The sequence below is a fragment of the Eschrichtius robustus genome, chromosome 14, assembly GCF_028021215.1.
Source record: "Eschrichtius robustus isolate mEscRob2 chromosome 14, mEscRob2.pri, whole genome shotgun sequence".
Taxonomy (NCBI): Eukaryota; Metazoa; Chordata; class Mammalia; order Artiodactyla; family Eschrichtiidae; genus Eschrichtius; species Eschrichtius robustus.
Window position 1 is genome coordinate 623053 of NC_090837.1, and position 14356 is coordinate 637408.

The 14356-nt window shown below is 61.1% G+C and overlaps 1 protein-coding gene across 10 annotated transcripts in view; it reads right to left on the reverse strand.

Annotated features, from left to right (window-relative positions):
• Nucleotides 1-10840: 10840 nt before the first annotated feature.
• The window catches only part of FBRSL1 (fibrosin like 1), an 86216-nt gene continuing 82700 nt past the window's right edge, over nucleotides 10841-14356 (reverse strand). For all 10 annotated transcript variants that reach the window (XM_068562515.1, XM_068562520.1, XM_068562517.1 and 7 more), the window contains one exon: nucleotides 10841-12926. In XM_068562515.1, the coding sequence (XP_068418616.1) occupies nucleotides 12092-12926 (835 nt within the window). In that variant the 3' untranslated portion in view covers nucleotides 10841-12091. The remainder of the gene's footprint in view (nucleotides 12927-14356) is intronic.

A 14356-nucleotide genomic window follows, 5' to 3' on the forward strand; every position in this document is an offset into this window, starting at 1 on the left:
TTGGTTTATAATAATGTATCAAAATCGCTTGATGGATTGCAGCAAATGCATGACACCGACTAAGATATTGATAATGGAAACGGAGGCGGGGCAGGGGCATGTATGGGAACTCTCTGCACTTCCTGCCCCATCTTGGAAACAAAACCCCTCTAAGAAAAAAAAACCCTCTAAGAAAACAATGTCTACTCATGTTTAAAAATCCATTTGGTTGGAGGAAGACTGGGAAGGGGAGGGGCAGGAGCCCTGCGGGCAGGGACTCCACGCCCTCTGGGGCCAACAGGCCAGGAGCGATGGCCAGCGCCGGGCGTCTGCTGCTGCTCTGGTTGCCGCCCGCGACCCTGGTGATGACGCGGGGGAAGCACCTGCCGCAGTCCCACAAGGTGAGCTACACGTCCCTGCCCGCTATCGCCGCACGGTCCGGGGCTGCCCGCACCCAGGCCCACGGGGGCTCCCTGGCTCCCAGCCCGCCTTCCTGCACCGGGCTCTGTGCTCCTTCTTCCGTCCCCCCTCCTGCGCCCAGCCTGTGAGCACATCCGCCTGCCAAGGCTCTCAAGCCCCCAGGACAGCTGACCCCTGACTCACACCCAGGCCCGTCGCCAAGTCCCAAGTCCAGTGGCCCTTGCTACCTGGGACAGAAGCTGCTCTAGGGCCCCGGCAGCGTGGGGTGGAATGGCAGGGGGCGGGCCCAGAGGAGGGGGGGAGGAGGGCGCAGCGGGTGCCAGGGTGACAGTGGTCAGCTCGTGTGCATCGTGCTGTGACAGCAGAGACAACGCGATCGGTCTGTGCTGGGGGCTGTGTGTCACCTCCCTGGTCCCCGCGTCCTGCCTGGTCCGCGGTGGCCCCCGCGCAGGATGCAGCAGGGAGGACCCCGCACTGTGTAGCCCCCTCCCTGGGGCCCTCCTGTCTGCTTTGTCTCCGGGCGGCTCAGAATCTGCTCCTCCTCCGTCCTCGGGTCTCACCCGCTGGGCCGCCCCGACCCTGAGCCCAGACGGCTTTATTCTCAGCCCTCGAGGGCTGAAGTGACTTACCCAGAACAGTAAACGCGGAACAACGGCTCTTTGGGACCTTCAGTAATTTTGAGTTTGCGAAGGAGACTTCTGAGAGCCGAGTGGAGGGCCCCTCACAGGTGGTGGGCGGGCGGCAGGCCTGGGCTTCAGTCCAACTCCTTGTTGGCTCTGTGATCCTGGGCAAGTCACCTACCCTCTCTGAGCCGCAGCGTCTCACCTGTAGAACATGAGAGCGTGGGGAGGGGGCCTGGAAGTTTCATTCGTGGCACTCCTCCCTGCCCACCTCTTCCATCCTCTGTGCTTCAGTTTACCCTCTGCCTCCCTCCCCTGGCTCTCCGTCTTCTGGACCCCCGCTGTCTGCGGATGTTCCAGAACAGTGTCAGGCGGGCGAGCTAAGTTTGAAGGGTGGGGGAGGACACGGGGCTGTGGCGGGCACAGGTGGGTGAGCCTTGACTTGGCAGGGCATCGGGGAGGCCTGCAAGGAGCACTCGGAGTGCCAGAGCGACTGCTGTGTCACCAACAGCCTGAGTCCCCAGAAGTTCTGCAGCCCCCAGACCGTCTTCCAGCAGTGCCTGTCCTGGCAGAAGGTGTGCCCTGCCCCGGCCGGCGAGGGGCGAGGGGCCGGGGAGGGCGGACCCTGGGAAGGAGGGCCGGGGGCCTGGCGGAAGGGACCAGGTCTCCTTCTCCCACAGCCGAACGGGCACACCTGCCTGGACCACACGGAGTGCCGGAGCGGCTGCTGCGTCACCAGCAGCTACGGGCCGCAGACGTACTGCACGGCCAAGACCATCTTCCTGCAGTGCGTGCCGTGGCGCAAGGTGAGGCCAAGGGCCGCGGGGCCGGAGGGTGGCGCCTGCTGGCTCTGACCTCTGACCGCTGTCCCCAGCCCAACGGGGACCACTGCACGGACCACAGCGAGTGCCGCAGTAAGTGCTGCATCCAGGCGAACGAGGTCGGCCCCCACCGCTGCGTCCGCCGGAGCGGCGTCCTGGTCCAGTGCCTGCCCTGGGTGAGTCCCGGAACCGGGTCCGGCCCGCCTGTGGGGCTAACTCCGGCGACTGGCCTGAGGGCGGGCGGGCAGTGACCTGGAAGTGGTGTGTCCCCTCCCAGGAGAGGCCGCCAACTGCCTCTGCAGATCGGCCTCCGTTCCCGTTTCCTGAAGCAGAGCCCGGATGAGGCGTCAGAAAAGGACACGGGTCATGGGTGGTGGGCTCTCAGGTCCACCAGGGTCGCAGCAGGACACGGCGCTGGACGCCCGGTGGAGGGCCAGCACAGCGGCGGGTGGCGGACCCACGGGACGGGGCGGCGCCGGGACTGACTCCTGTGGGGCTGCACCCCGGGCTGGACGAAGGGAAGGACCCTCGCCGGAGCCTCCTCCTCCCCCCTCCTCCCCTCCCATCGCCTTCCCCAGAGGAAGGAGTTCAGTGAGGCGGCCCCCCAGGACGCAGAACCTGAAGACGGCACGGAGAACGGGGGGCGGGGGGGGGGGAGCAGAGGGAGGTGGGGCACGGTGACCGGAGGGTCGCAGCGAGCGGCTGGGAGACGACACCCTGGTGCCCGAGCTCGGACGCCGGGACCCGTTGACTTCAGTCTGACCGTAAAGGTGTGTCTGAGCCCCGAGGTTGAGAACCAGAGCTTTCTGAGCACGCCCGCCTGGCCCATCCGCACCCGGAGCAGCAGTGGGCGCCGCGGGTGCCACGACAGCGAGCCCACGGGTGTCCCGAGGGTGTCGGAGCCAACAAGGCCGCCCTGCCGGCGGCCTCGCCCAGAGGTGCTGACTGCCGGTCCTGAGGAGGGTGTGGCCCTTACGATCCAGCCGGCCCGAAGGCCAGCCCCTCCTGCTCCTGCCTTGCAGGATGCGTCTCCCTGTGCGTTTCCCAATTCTGCTGTGTCTTCTAGTGACTTGGACCCGGTCTGTGCCCTGGAGACCTCCCTGGACCCCGAGCCCCGCACGTGTTCAGGCTGCTCTTCCTGGGACGACGAAAACCTGTAGGTATTAGATGTCTAGCTGTGACCTCCTGAGACCACCCGTATCCGGGTGGCACCTACCGGAACCTCGAGGTGACAACTTAGCATCAGTAAACCTCCCAACTGAGCGAGTGTTTCTGTGGACGTGGAGACAGCGGGTCTCAGCTCAGCGCCACCCTAAGGAGCCCCCTTAACCAGAGACCAAGTCTCCCCAGAGGGAAGGGCAGGTGCAGACACATCCCTCCCCCGCAGGCGCACACAGGTCACTGCAGGTAAAAGTCATCAGTTGGCCGTTCCAACTGGAAAGGCTCCCCTGACCTTGCGGATGGCGCAGTGGGGACATTGGAGCCCACTGAAGACCCCTGGGGGGAGGGGGCCTCCCACTGGTCCCTCCTCCTGCCCCCTCGGCCCCCAGGTCCCCCACCTTCCCCTGGAGCAGAAGTCCTGGCTGATCCAGAATCTGTTCCCTCTGGTGGCTTCTCGGGGCAAACACCAGAGCCGGCTCTGTGCCCAGAGTGCCAGAAATTTAACTGTCACCTTCCTCTGTGCCCAGCACCCACCCTGCAGACACCAGGCTGCTTTCCTGGGCTCTGTTAAAAAAAATTCTCCTCCCCCTCCCTCCTCCCCTTCTCCTCCTCCCCTTCTCCCCGCTCCTCCTGGGCTGGAGCTGACTATGATGGTCCTTGCAGAGTATGTCATGAGAAGCCGTTGCTCCCACCCTAATAATGAGAACAAGCCAGGTAAGCCACAAAGGATAGTTTAAAACAAAAAAATAAAGAATAGATTTAAATGTAAAACATAAAACTGTGAAGTATTTAGAAGAAAAAGAGGAGAATACTTTCATGATCTTGGATTAGACAAAGAGGTCTTAGTCATGACCAAACACCACACATAACAGAAAAATTAGATAAACTGGATTTCATAAAAATTAAAAACTTTTGTTCTGTGATAGACACTGTTAAGAGAATGAAAAGACAAGCCACAGATGAGAAGAAATGACACATCTGACAAAGGACTTGGATGCAGACTATACGAAAGACTCTCAAAACTTAAGTGGAAACAACCCAGTTAAGGGACTTCCCTGGTGGTGCAGTGGTTAAGAATCCGCCTGCAGGGGACACAGGTTCGAGCCCTGGTCCGGGAAGATCCCACATGCCGCAGAGCAACTAAGCCCGTGCGCCACAACCACTGAGCCTGTGCTCTAGAGCCCACGAGCCACAACTACTGAGCCCACGTGCTACAACTACTGAAGCCCACGTGCCTAGAGCCCGTGCTCCACAACAAGAGAAGCCACCGCAATGAGAAGCCCGCGCACTGCAACGAAGACTCAATGCAGCCAAAAATAAATAAATAAATAAATAAAAAACAACAACAACAAAACCAGGACTTCCCTGGCAGTCCAGTGGTCAAGACTCGGCACTTCCCCTGCAGGGGGCACGGGATCGATCCCCGGTTGGGGAACTAAGATCCCGCATGCCCGCCTGGCCCCGCTCCCGGCAAGGCCAAAAATAAATAAATAAAATAAAAACAGCAAAACCAGGAGGATCGCTCTCCTTAGCTCAAAATATTCTGGAGACTCTGGGGTAGAGGCGCAGGGTCCCCCATACGGCCAGCAGTGTCCGACCTTGTCCCCACCTCGTTCCCTGAGGTTCTGCCCACCGACCCCTCCCTCTCCGGGAGCCGGTCTCGCGCCGCAGGGCCTCCCGGGATCGGCCCGCAGAGCCACGCGGCGCCCGCAGCCGAGTCCGTACTCAGACGCCTGGTCCTCAGCGGGACCCCGGCCACCCTAGTGCCGGCCCCTCCGTGTGTCCTCAGGTGCGGGGCCTTCCGATGCTGCGGACGCTCCGCCTGCTTCATGGTGCCTCAGCTCCTGGGGCGCTGGGCCCGCCGCGCGGGCGTCTTGCCTGTTCTGTTCTTTGATGCACCCACAGCGGCCCCACCCGCCGGCACCCCGCGGGCACAAGGGAAGTTCCGCCCACGGCCGCCAGGTGGCGCTCGGGGTCGGCAGCCGGCCAGGCCCCGGGGAGCCCCAGCGGCTCGCTCCTCCGGGGATGCGGACAGACCCCGAAGTTTCCCCTTTGCAGCAGGAAAACAGCAGTGTGCCCACTGGCTGCCGGCCTCGCGCAGGTTAGCCCGGGTGAGCGCCGCACGCGAGGGGATTCCTGGCGGGGGGGGGGGGTCCCTCCGCGGGGATCGGCCGGAGCCCCCGCTCCTCCCCCTCCAGGAGAGCCTGGTCCCCTCGAGGCCGGCCACTCCTCGGAGAACGTGGTGTCCGGGGCGGGAGCTGCCCCCGCGCGCACGGCTGACAGAGCCTCGGGGCGGCGCGGACGCTGCGTCCTCCCCGTGTCCCCAGGTGGTCCTCCCTGTGTCTGTTCTCAGGACGCCCGTCCTGTGGGATTCGGCCCTACCCTAATGACCTCGTTCTACCTCAGTCACCCATTTAAAGGCCCCGTCTCCACGCAGAGTCACATCCTGAGGTCCTGGGGTCGGGCTTCAACCTGTGAATCTGGGGGACACAGTTCAGCCCGTGACACCCTCCAAGTCGTTCTAGAAACACCGTAGATGGGCGGGAAGAGCTGCTGGGCCCCAGGCCCTGGGAAGGGAGGGAGAGGAAGGGGCGGTTCACGGAGGGGCCCCGGGTCGGTTCTCGTCTGTCACCTTGAAGGTCCTCCGGGTCCCCCCCGCTGGCCTCCTCGCCATCCTGGGTGGCCCTGATTTGATGGCAGACCGAGAGCTCCTCGGAGGAGGGACCCTGCGATCCACCTCGGGTCCAGGGCCGGGCAGAGTGGGAGGAGGGGGTCTGCAAGGGAGCTGGCGACAGGTGATCCGAGGACCACTTTCCACAGGGGCTCACGGGGGTCACCCGATGGTGGTGGCCCCGCTCATGGCCCCGTCTCTGAGGCCTGGTGGCTGGGCGGCCGCGGGGACTTTGCCGCGGTGCTGGGGGCCGGGGGACATGGTCCCGGGCACCACCCTGCGGAAGGGACTTGGGTGATTCTTCGTCCAGAGCAAGTCGCACGTCTCCCACGTCATGGGGAGGACGGGACGGTCGACCTCCTCTGCAGGCAAGAAAGCGGTCTCCACGGGTGCCCCCCAGGCGTCCTCGCCCCCAAGCTCACATGCAAAATGTCGCAGGCGCCTGCCCACCGTGGGGAGGAAGTGGGTCTACAGTTTTCCTGGCTTTTTTTCTTCCCCCCAATTTTTTATTCTGTAGTCATGGAACGCAATTTTTGAAAAATTGTGGTAAAATACACACGACATAAGAATTTCCCTCTCAGCCATTTGAAGCGCACAGCTCAGGGGCATTCAGTACGTTCGCACTGAGCGACCGTCCACCACCATCTCCACAAATTCTCATCTCCCCAAACGGAAGCTGCCCCCTCAGACCCCTGACGCTTTGGCAGGCTTCCAGCGCCCGCAGCCCGTGGCCGCCCTGCCTGTGAGCGGTCGGCGCCGTCTCTCCATCCACGTGGGGAGGGATGAAGCCACCTCCCTGCTGCGGCCTCTCCCTGCGCTAAGAAGCTCTGGCTTAAAGCCCAGTGGGTCACGAAACTATCGATAATTCCCCGGGACGCGGGGCCACGATGGGGAGATGGCCAGGGGAGGGGAGCTTTGCGCTCGGGACAAGTGGCCGTCACTGGAGAGACTTACTCCGCGTGGTCTCCCCCAAAACTCTGATGAGAAGTGACAAGAGGTGTCGGCTACCCGGGTAGGGTTTTAGATTAAGTCCCTAGGCGGCTAATCCCCGAGGTGCCGCGGGCTGAGGGCAAGCACGCCCCTGGAAGCGCTTTGTGGCTTCAGTAACGTGGCTGGAGAGAAAGCGGGCGCTTTGTGGTACCGAGGTGGCGAGCGGCGAACGCCGGTGGCTAGAGCCTCGGGGCGGCGTGGGCCCTGCAGGACCCGCGGGCAGGGAGCCCCGAGCGCTGGGAGGTTTGCTGGGGAGCAGGAGGGCGGGGGCGCTGCGTCCTGCGGGCGTGAGGGGCGCGGGAGGGAGGGAAGACCCGAAGGTTTGGTTTGTGCAAAATATAATAGAATAGACAAACCTCTGAGAGTGTGACTGACGAAAGAGGAGACACCGGTGAGCCCGAGGAACGTGAAAGACGACAGAGTCTCAGAGGAAAGACAGTTTTAAAAACTGTAAGAAGCGTGCTGTGTGGACCCATTCACTTGATGCGCCCACATTCCTCAGAGAGCAGACCCATTCCCAGGAAGATAAAAACTGCCCAAACTGTCTCTAAAACCAGGTAGTAATGCTGAAGAGACTGGTTACCCCCTAAAATCAGAAACGGTCAGTGCCCCTGCCTGGCCGGGGGCAGGCTCGCCAGGACCTCCTTGGGGGACAGATGTGGTCACAGATGAACGCGACATCCTCAGAAAGATGCCGGCAAGGTTGCCAGGAAACGCGTTAAACAGCCACGGAGGCACAGGAAACTAAGTCTCAACTTCCCCCTCAGGACTCGGAGAAGCAGAATAAAATTTGGTCACCAAAGAGCTGTTGCGGGACTTCCCTGGTGGCACAGTGGTTAAGAATCCGCCTGCCAATGCAGGGGACACGGGTTCGAACCCTGGTCCGGGAAGACCCCACATGCCGTGGAGCAACTAAGCCCGTGCGCCACAACTACTGAGCCTGCGCTCTAGAGCCCACGAGCCACAACTACTGAGCCCACACGCCACAACTACTGAAGCCCGGGCGCCTAGGGCCTGTGCTCCGCAACAAGAGAAGGCACCGCAATGAGAAGCCGGCACACCGCAATGAAGACCCAACGCAGCCAAAAAAAAAAAAGAAGACCTGTTGGGTTAAAGCGGTCAAGTGGGCAACTTACAAAACCATTTTAAAATTGAGTGCCTGGCTCAAGGCAGCGATGGTCATGCAGGAGAGCACTTGGTCAGACTTGGCCATTTCACAAGAACTTGAGTGTGTAAGCACAAAGGCGGTTCAGCGTCAGGACAGCTGTTTGTGCGATGTGTGACGTTACCGACTCAAGGAGAAAACCCACACGGCCAGCTAATAGATATAAAACACCTGTGTCTGATTTAAAAATTAAAAAGGGAGCTAACAAAGAAGAAAACCTGGTGACTGAACATCAAACTACCCCACTGTCTATGTACAGCACGGAAGTGCCTGCCCCGGGGCGGCACAAGGGGACAGCGCAAAGACGCTGGAGGACAGCCACTGTTCTCGCCTGAAGATGACCTCCCAGTCTACCTGCAACGTAAGAGAGCCAACAGAAAGGCCGGTGGAGCTGGTAGGAGGTTTGGTCAGCACCTCGGTCGGGAGAGGTCCGGTTGTGTTGCCTTGATGAACAGCCCCACGTCTCAGGGCTCTGCTCTGTGCTTTCCCACCACGAGCCCCACAGAGCAGCCCCCTTGGGAACAGTCCTGGGCGCTGAGGCCCTGGGGGGTGCCACACCAGCGATCGAGCGCCCCTGCTCAGAAGCAGCTTATGCCTTTCCGCAGGTGACGACAACCAGGGCGAGTCCCACAGCTCCGTCCACCCATGGGGGCCAGTGGTACGGCCCTCCCGTGCACTTGGAGGCTGGGGGGTGCTCGGCAAGCAGCACCGATGCCACAGGAAGGGAGCGAGACCCACGGCAGACACGCGAACCAGGAGCTACTCTGCACCGTCGTAATGACCAGCGCGACACGCAGCTTTACCGAAAGCATGAAACACCTAGGAGTACACACGAGAAGCTGCGAGACAGCTGGAGAGAATTAAAACCTTTACCAAGAGACAGAAGAGGAAACTTAAATACATTAGTGAGAGTCCTGTGATGGATCAGGAAGGATCAACATTGTAAAAGTGTCAATTCCTCCCAAATTTGTCTATAAATCCAATGCTATCCCAATATAAAAGTGACAGGAAAAAACTAACAAAATTTGACAAGCTAACCCTAAAGTTCACATAGAGAAATTGTCTGCAAGAACAGCAGCAAACTTCGCGCTCACAGCCTCCCTCAAGGCCTCCCACCTCCTTCCTGGGTCAGGAGGGCGTCCTCCTGGGCCCCTCTCTTTCTCTTTCACTTGGTTTACACCCTTATTTTACTGGAATATTTCCTCCAGTGGCTTGCAAACAAAAGACGCAGGGAATGAATGTATGTATGTATGTCTGAATCCTTGCGTGTCTGATACGTCTTTTTCTTGACTGGTATTTGGCCAGGATGTTTTAAAATCGCTTCTTTAAAATGTCCCACTGCACTTAGCTTTCTCCCCCCCCGCCACCCCCCAAAATTCTATTAGTTGGATGATGGACATCCTGGAAAGGCCGTCTAAGTCGTTCACCTTTTCTCACATTTTCAACTCACTGTCTTTTTGTTTTACCTTCTAGGGGATTTTATAAACTATAATTTCTATCTTTTAATCCTTTTATTGAAAAATTTTATTTGACAATCATTTAACTTCACAGACGCTTCCCAGGGGGTGGCACTCCAGCACGGACTGTGGGTCCCTGGAGGTTGGTGCTGCCTTACAGACAACGGTCCCTATGGGCCACTTGCGTAGACCACGGTCGTTGTTGGGTGATGTGCCAGCACGGAGGGCGCTCCCCAGTGGGCAGAATTCCGTTATTGATTTTGCTCCACCAAAAATCATGCCCTTCTGGTTGACACTCCATTAGAGAACACGATCCCTTGAAAAGGATGTCCCTTAGGGATGGCCTGCCCCAGGGCAGATACCAACACTACCCTGCAGGTGACATGCCGCTAGGGGCCCTTGTCTGGGAAAAGGCAAGCAGCACAGGCCTACTCTCCTGGTCCCTACGGTTCAATGCAGACTGTGTCCTTTGGCTTTAACTCAAGTATTTTATTCCTTCACGTGATATCCCTGGACTCCCAAGTGGTCTCGGTCAAGGGCAGACACTGAATTGCATCCACCCTGCAACTACACCTATGGGTGGGGTCCCAGAGCCCTGGGTGCCGGCCGGCTGGGCCTCTGCTTCTGTCTGCTCCGCAGGGACCCTGCAGTGGGGTGGGGCGTAGCCCAGGCCACTGGGTGGACCGGCCCAGGGTGGGCGTGGTCGTGAGCCTCCCCAGTCCATCACAGGAGAACTCGGTGACGGGTTGCTCCTGGAGCTCTGCTGTGTAGGCTACAACTGAGACAAGGGAAAACCAAGGAGTGAGAGAGGAAGGCACTGCGGCCCGGTGGGGCTGGTCCCCGGGAACCAAACCCCTTTGGAGAAGCCCCTGGCTGGTGCTCCAGGGCACAACGGTGACCAGCTTGTCCCCGGGGATGAAGGGCACCCCCAACTCTCCATGGGGACCGTCATGGGCTCAGAGGCCCTGCTTAGGCCCTGGCTGCTCACCCAAGGAGGCCAATCCACTTGGGGTACAGTGCCAGGGCCCCATTTCTAAACCATGGCCAGGGCAGGGCTAAGGGCCCAGCGCTCAGCGCAAGTAGCTGCGGTCCCCACTGCAGGGCAGGCGCCCCCTCGCCCTTCTCCTCCGGCAGGTGGCGGCAGCCAGCTGTGCCCCTGCTCCCCTGCTCCCCTCCTTCCTGAGCTCTCCCCTCTCCAACAGCCGCCACCCGCCCCGCCCAGGACGTGCACCCCGACAGCCAATGCACAGAGAAGACCAACCCAGCGGACAAGTTCCATACAGGGGAGATGTGGCAGATGGCAGGGTGGGGACCACGTGACCAGAGCCGAGTTGAAGGCCAAGCGAGAGGTGCCAGGCAAAGGTCAGAGGGAGGAGCCTGAACGGCCCAGGGGGAACGGAACGGCCTGGGGGAGCGGGGCGAGGTGAGGCTGGTGACAAGGACGGTGTTCCACTGGGCAGCCCTGGTGGAGGTAGCAGCCAGGGTGCGGGAGGGAACTGAGGGTGGGTGCGCGACCCCCAGCTGTCACAAAGCCCCACAAAACACTCAACCACCTGTCCATCCAAAATCAAGGCTGTATTTACCTTCATTGGTTGATGTGAGAACAGAATGTTTAAAATAACCGGAGTCTACAGTGGAAACACGGGGTTGAAGATACAGAACCGAACAAAGCAAACAGCTACAGATGGCCGAACCAAGGCTCACACGCCGAGGACACAGGTGTGGGTGCCAGGAAACAAGGTATGCTGACGACAGGGCATGGTGACATTCACGGGGTTATGAAAGTAAGACTGAAACCAAAAGGAAATCATGCCAAGGCCTTGGCCGGTGGGAAAACATGAGACAAACGTCTGCTGATGTCCTCCGTGAGAAGACAGAAGTTATTTCTTTTGTGCCTTTAGCCTTTTCACCTCCCAAAGCCTACTTGTCTGAGGTGGATCCCGAGGACACCGCCGTCAGCACACACGTCCCAGGGCTGCTCCGTGGTCCCCCCGGCGGCCCGGCCGCCCTGACCGCTTGCATAGTTGAAGGACGCTGCCGCAGTTAAACGTCTGAGGGCATTTCCAACTGACAGCGGGTGGGTTTTTGTGATCATGTTAAACAGATAACCAGAGGAGTTTCTAGAAACCGTTTTTATAAAGTCTACCTAGGTTAAGAATTTAATAACATCATATATTTATATTAACAGACTATTTACAGTTTGTGTTTTTTTTTAAAAAAACAAACCGAAAAAGAAACCCTTTTACACTTCTGCATAATAAGGCAAATAAAGTTTTGTACATTATTAATTATCCTAATATATATCTGTAACTTCGGTTCCAAGTACCAAGGGAGGGCCAGGGCCGGGCCTGAGTGGGGACCTCACAGTGCGTTGGACAAAATGACCGTTTTCTTCTCCATAAATAAGACAAAAAAACCCCCTGGGGCTCTGAGGCCATTAAATCGCAAAACCAAACTAAAAGTTAAAAAGCAAAAGTCTCTTTTTTGTTTCATTTAAATGTCTAAAGAGCACAAAGTTGAAAAAAATACAAATCTATTAAAAACGCTTCTCACCTGTGGGAAAAAAGGTACAAACTTGAATTTTTTTTCCAGTAGCCTCATTCCAAGCTCGGAAAACTAAAGATCACCCCCAGAAAAGCTGTGCATGACACCCCGACTCCACGGGCTGCGAGTGGAAGAGCGAGCGTCGCCCCAGGGCCGATGGAACTGTGCTTAAGTTCTAGAAACAGACGTTTAGGTTAGTCCACAGCAGTGCGTTCGTTCGTGGAGGGGCCTCCGCACACGCGGCGGGCGCGGCCCCGCGGCCACTACCGCGCCTCCACCTCCTGGGGGTTGCGCGAAGGGGAGTAGTCGCGGGCCTCGCCGGGCGCGCGGGCCCCGAGCGGCGTAGTCCTGCTCCGCGGCGGCCCCGGGGGCGTGGGGGGCCCGGCCGCGGCCACCAGCGGGGGCGGCGCGCCGAGCGAGGCGGCGGCGGCCGGCGGGGTCCGCGCCAGGAGCCCGTTGTGCAGCGCGGCGGCGGCGGGCGCGAGGCGCGGGTAGTGCAGGGCGCCCAGCGCGGGCAGCAGCGCCGTGCCGTCCAGGTGCGCGGCCCGGGCGCGCTCCAGCTCGTCGCGGCGCGCCTCCCGCAGGCGCTCGGGGCTGTAGTCGTGCGGCTCGCGGTCGCGATAGGGGCGCTCGGGCGGCTCGAGGAGGGCGGCGGGGCCCGGGGCGAGCGGGGCGCGGCGGGGCGGCTCTGGGACGCGGTAGGCCTCCCGCAGCGGCTCCCAGGCGAAAGCTGGGCGCTCGCGGCCCGCGGGGCCCGGGCCAGGCTGCGGGGGCGCGTCGCCGTCCTCCCCGCGCTCCTCCTTGACCTTCACGTCGCTCTGGGGCCGCTCGGCCGCCGCCTCGAGCGGCTTCGCCGGCTCACGGCCCAGGAGGCCAGCCAGGCGCAGGCCGTCCCCCAGGGCCGCCTTGCTGGGCTTGGCGCTGTCCTCCCGGGCCGGGGAGCGGCTCTCCTTGACGCGGGGCTCGGCCTCGCGCTCGGCAGGAAGCCCGGGCCGGCCCGGCTCGCCCTGGCCGCGGAGCAGGAGGCCGCTGCCCGGGTGGCCCACGGCGGCCGCGGGCGAGGTCCGGCTCAGCAGGCGCGTCTTCTCCAGGAGGTCCCTGGGAGCGACAAGACAGAGAGCCCTCCTCAGCCTGGCGGGACACCGGGCAGCGAGCTCCCCTGACACCAAGCTCCCACCTCAACGCGGCGAGGCCACTGCCCACCGTAGTGACCTCAGGGTCCTTGCGTGCGTGCGTGTGGGGTACGCTTAGCACCCCGGGCTCCCATGTAATCACTGCTAGTGGCACCCCGTACACACATGGCGACCACAACCCACATCCCCACGCAGGTTACCCCACGACCGTCTGTCTCCCCTCCACAAGCACCACGGAGACCGACTTTGCAGCAGAACCGCAGAATGCTCCACGGGGACCCAGGCCGCTGAGCCCCTGAGCCAGGACAAGTCCTTCGGTGAGGAACGTAGGGCAGTTCCACCCAGGCCCCAGATCCGCTGCAGGGACAGGGTCCTGCAACTCCTTCCTCGTGGGCAGTGTGTGGCCTGGCTGCGGTCACCATAGTTCCGCCCGCCCCATCGCAGGCTGGTTCTCACCCGAGGCGCCACCCTGTACTTTACAGTTCTTTGCCTCTGAGCTGGGAGCACAGCGGGCACGGCCCCCACCTTGATGAGGGGCTGGGAGAGCAGCTGGGCTTGAGTGGGTCAGATCCGAGGCTCCTTTTCCCCTTGGGAGTCCCCAGGTCCCCCAGACCCCTGCCCAACCCTCAGTGCTGCACCTGGCCACCATCACTCTACTTGAACCCCACCCACTCGACCCTGAGGTCCCCATGGGGGACCTGCAACTCCCCGGGCTCCTGACCCTCTGTGGTGACAGCGCTGGCTGTAGGATGCGGGCAGGCCCTGGGCTGCTCCCTGGCACCCTTCCTGGGTCCAGCGACACACGTCCCCACCGCCTTCTAGGCCGATTCTAGGTCGCCTCCTCGCTCTCAACCTCCACCCTGTGCCCCCAGTACCTGGCACGCAGCACTGCCCATGAGTGAAGTGCCCCAAGTTCAGGACTGGGGGGGACAGAACCTGGGTGGAAGGGCCGGACAGGGAGCCCTCCTCTGCTCCCGTCCACGTAGCGGGCCACGGCTCCTCAAGAACACTCAAGTCCCAGCCTCTGCCGCTGACCTGAGAAGGTGGCTCCCACCTCCCCTGCCCTGGCCTAGCTCTGCGGCCCATAGGGCTGGGGGCAGGGGGGCACGCACAAGCTCAGCCCCCATCCGCCTGCCCTGCCCACAGGCGTACCTCCCAGACTCGGTCCCCCTGGTGGCTCAGCAGCCCCCTGCAGCGTGCAACGGCATTCTCTGCCCTGCTGATCTGAGCTCCCTCGAGGCCCCGCTGTGGTCCACAAGCCCACGGTCCCCGCCAGGGCCTCGGAGGGAGTGCACCCCCGCCCTGCATGGTGCCTGCCCAGACCCTGCGCCAACAAGAGCCCTCCGTGCGGGCGGAATGGAAGGTGCTTGGGTATGGGGGCCCCCTTCCCCTAGT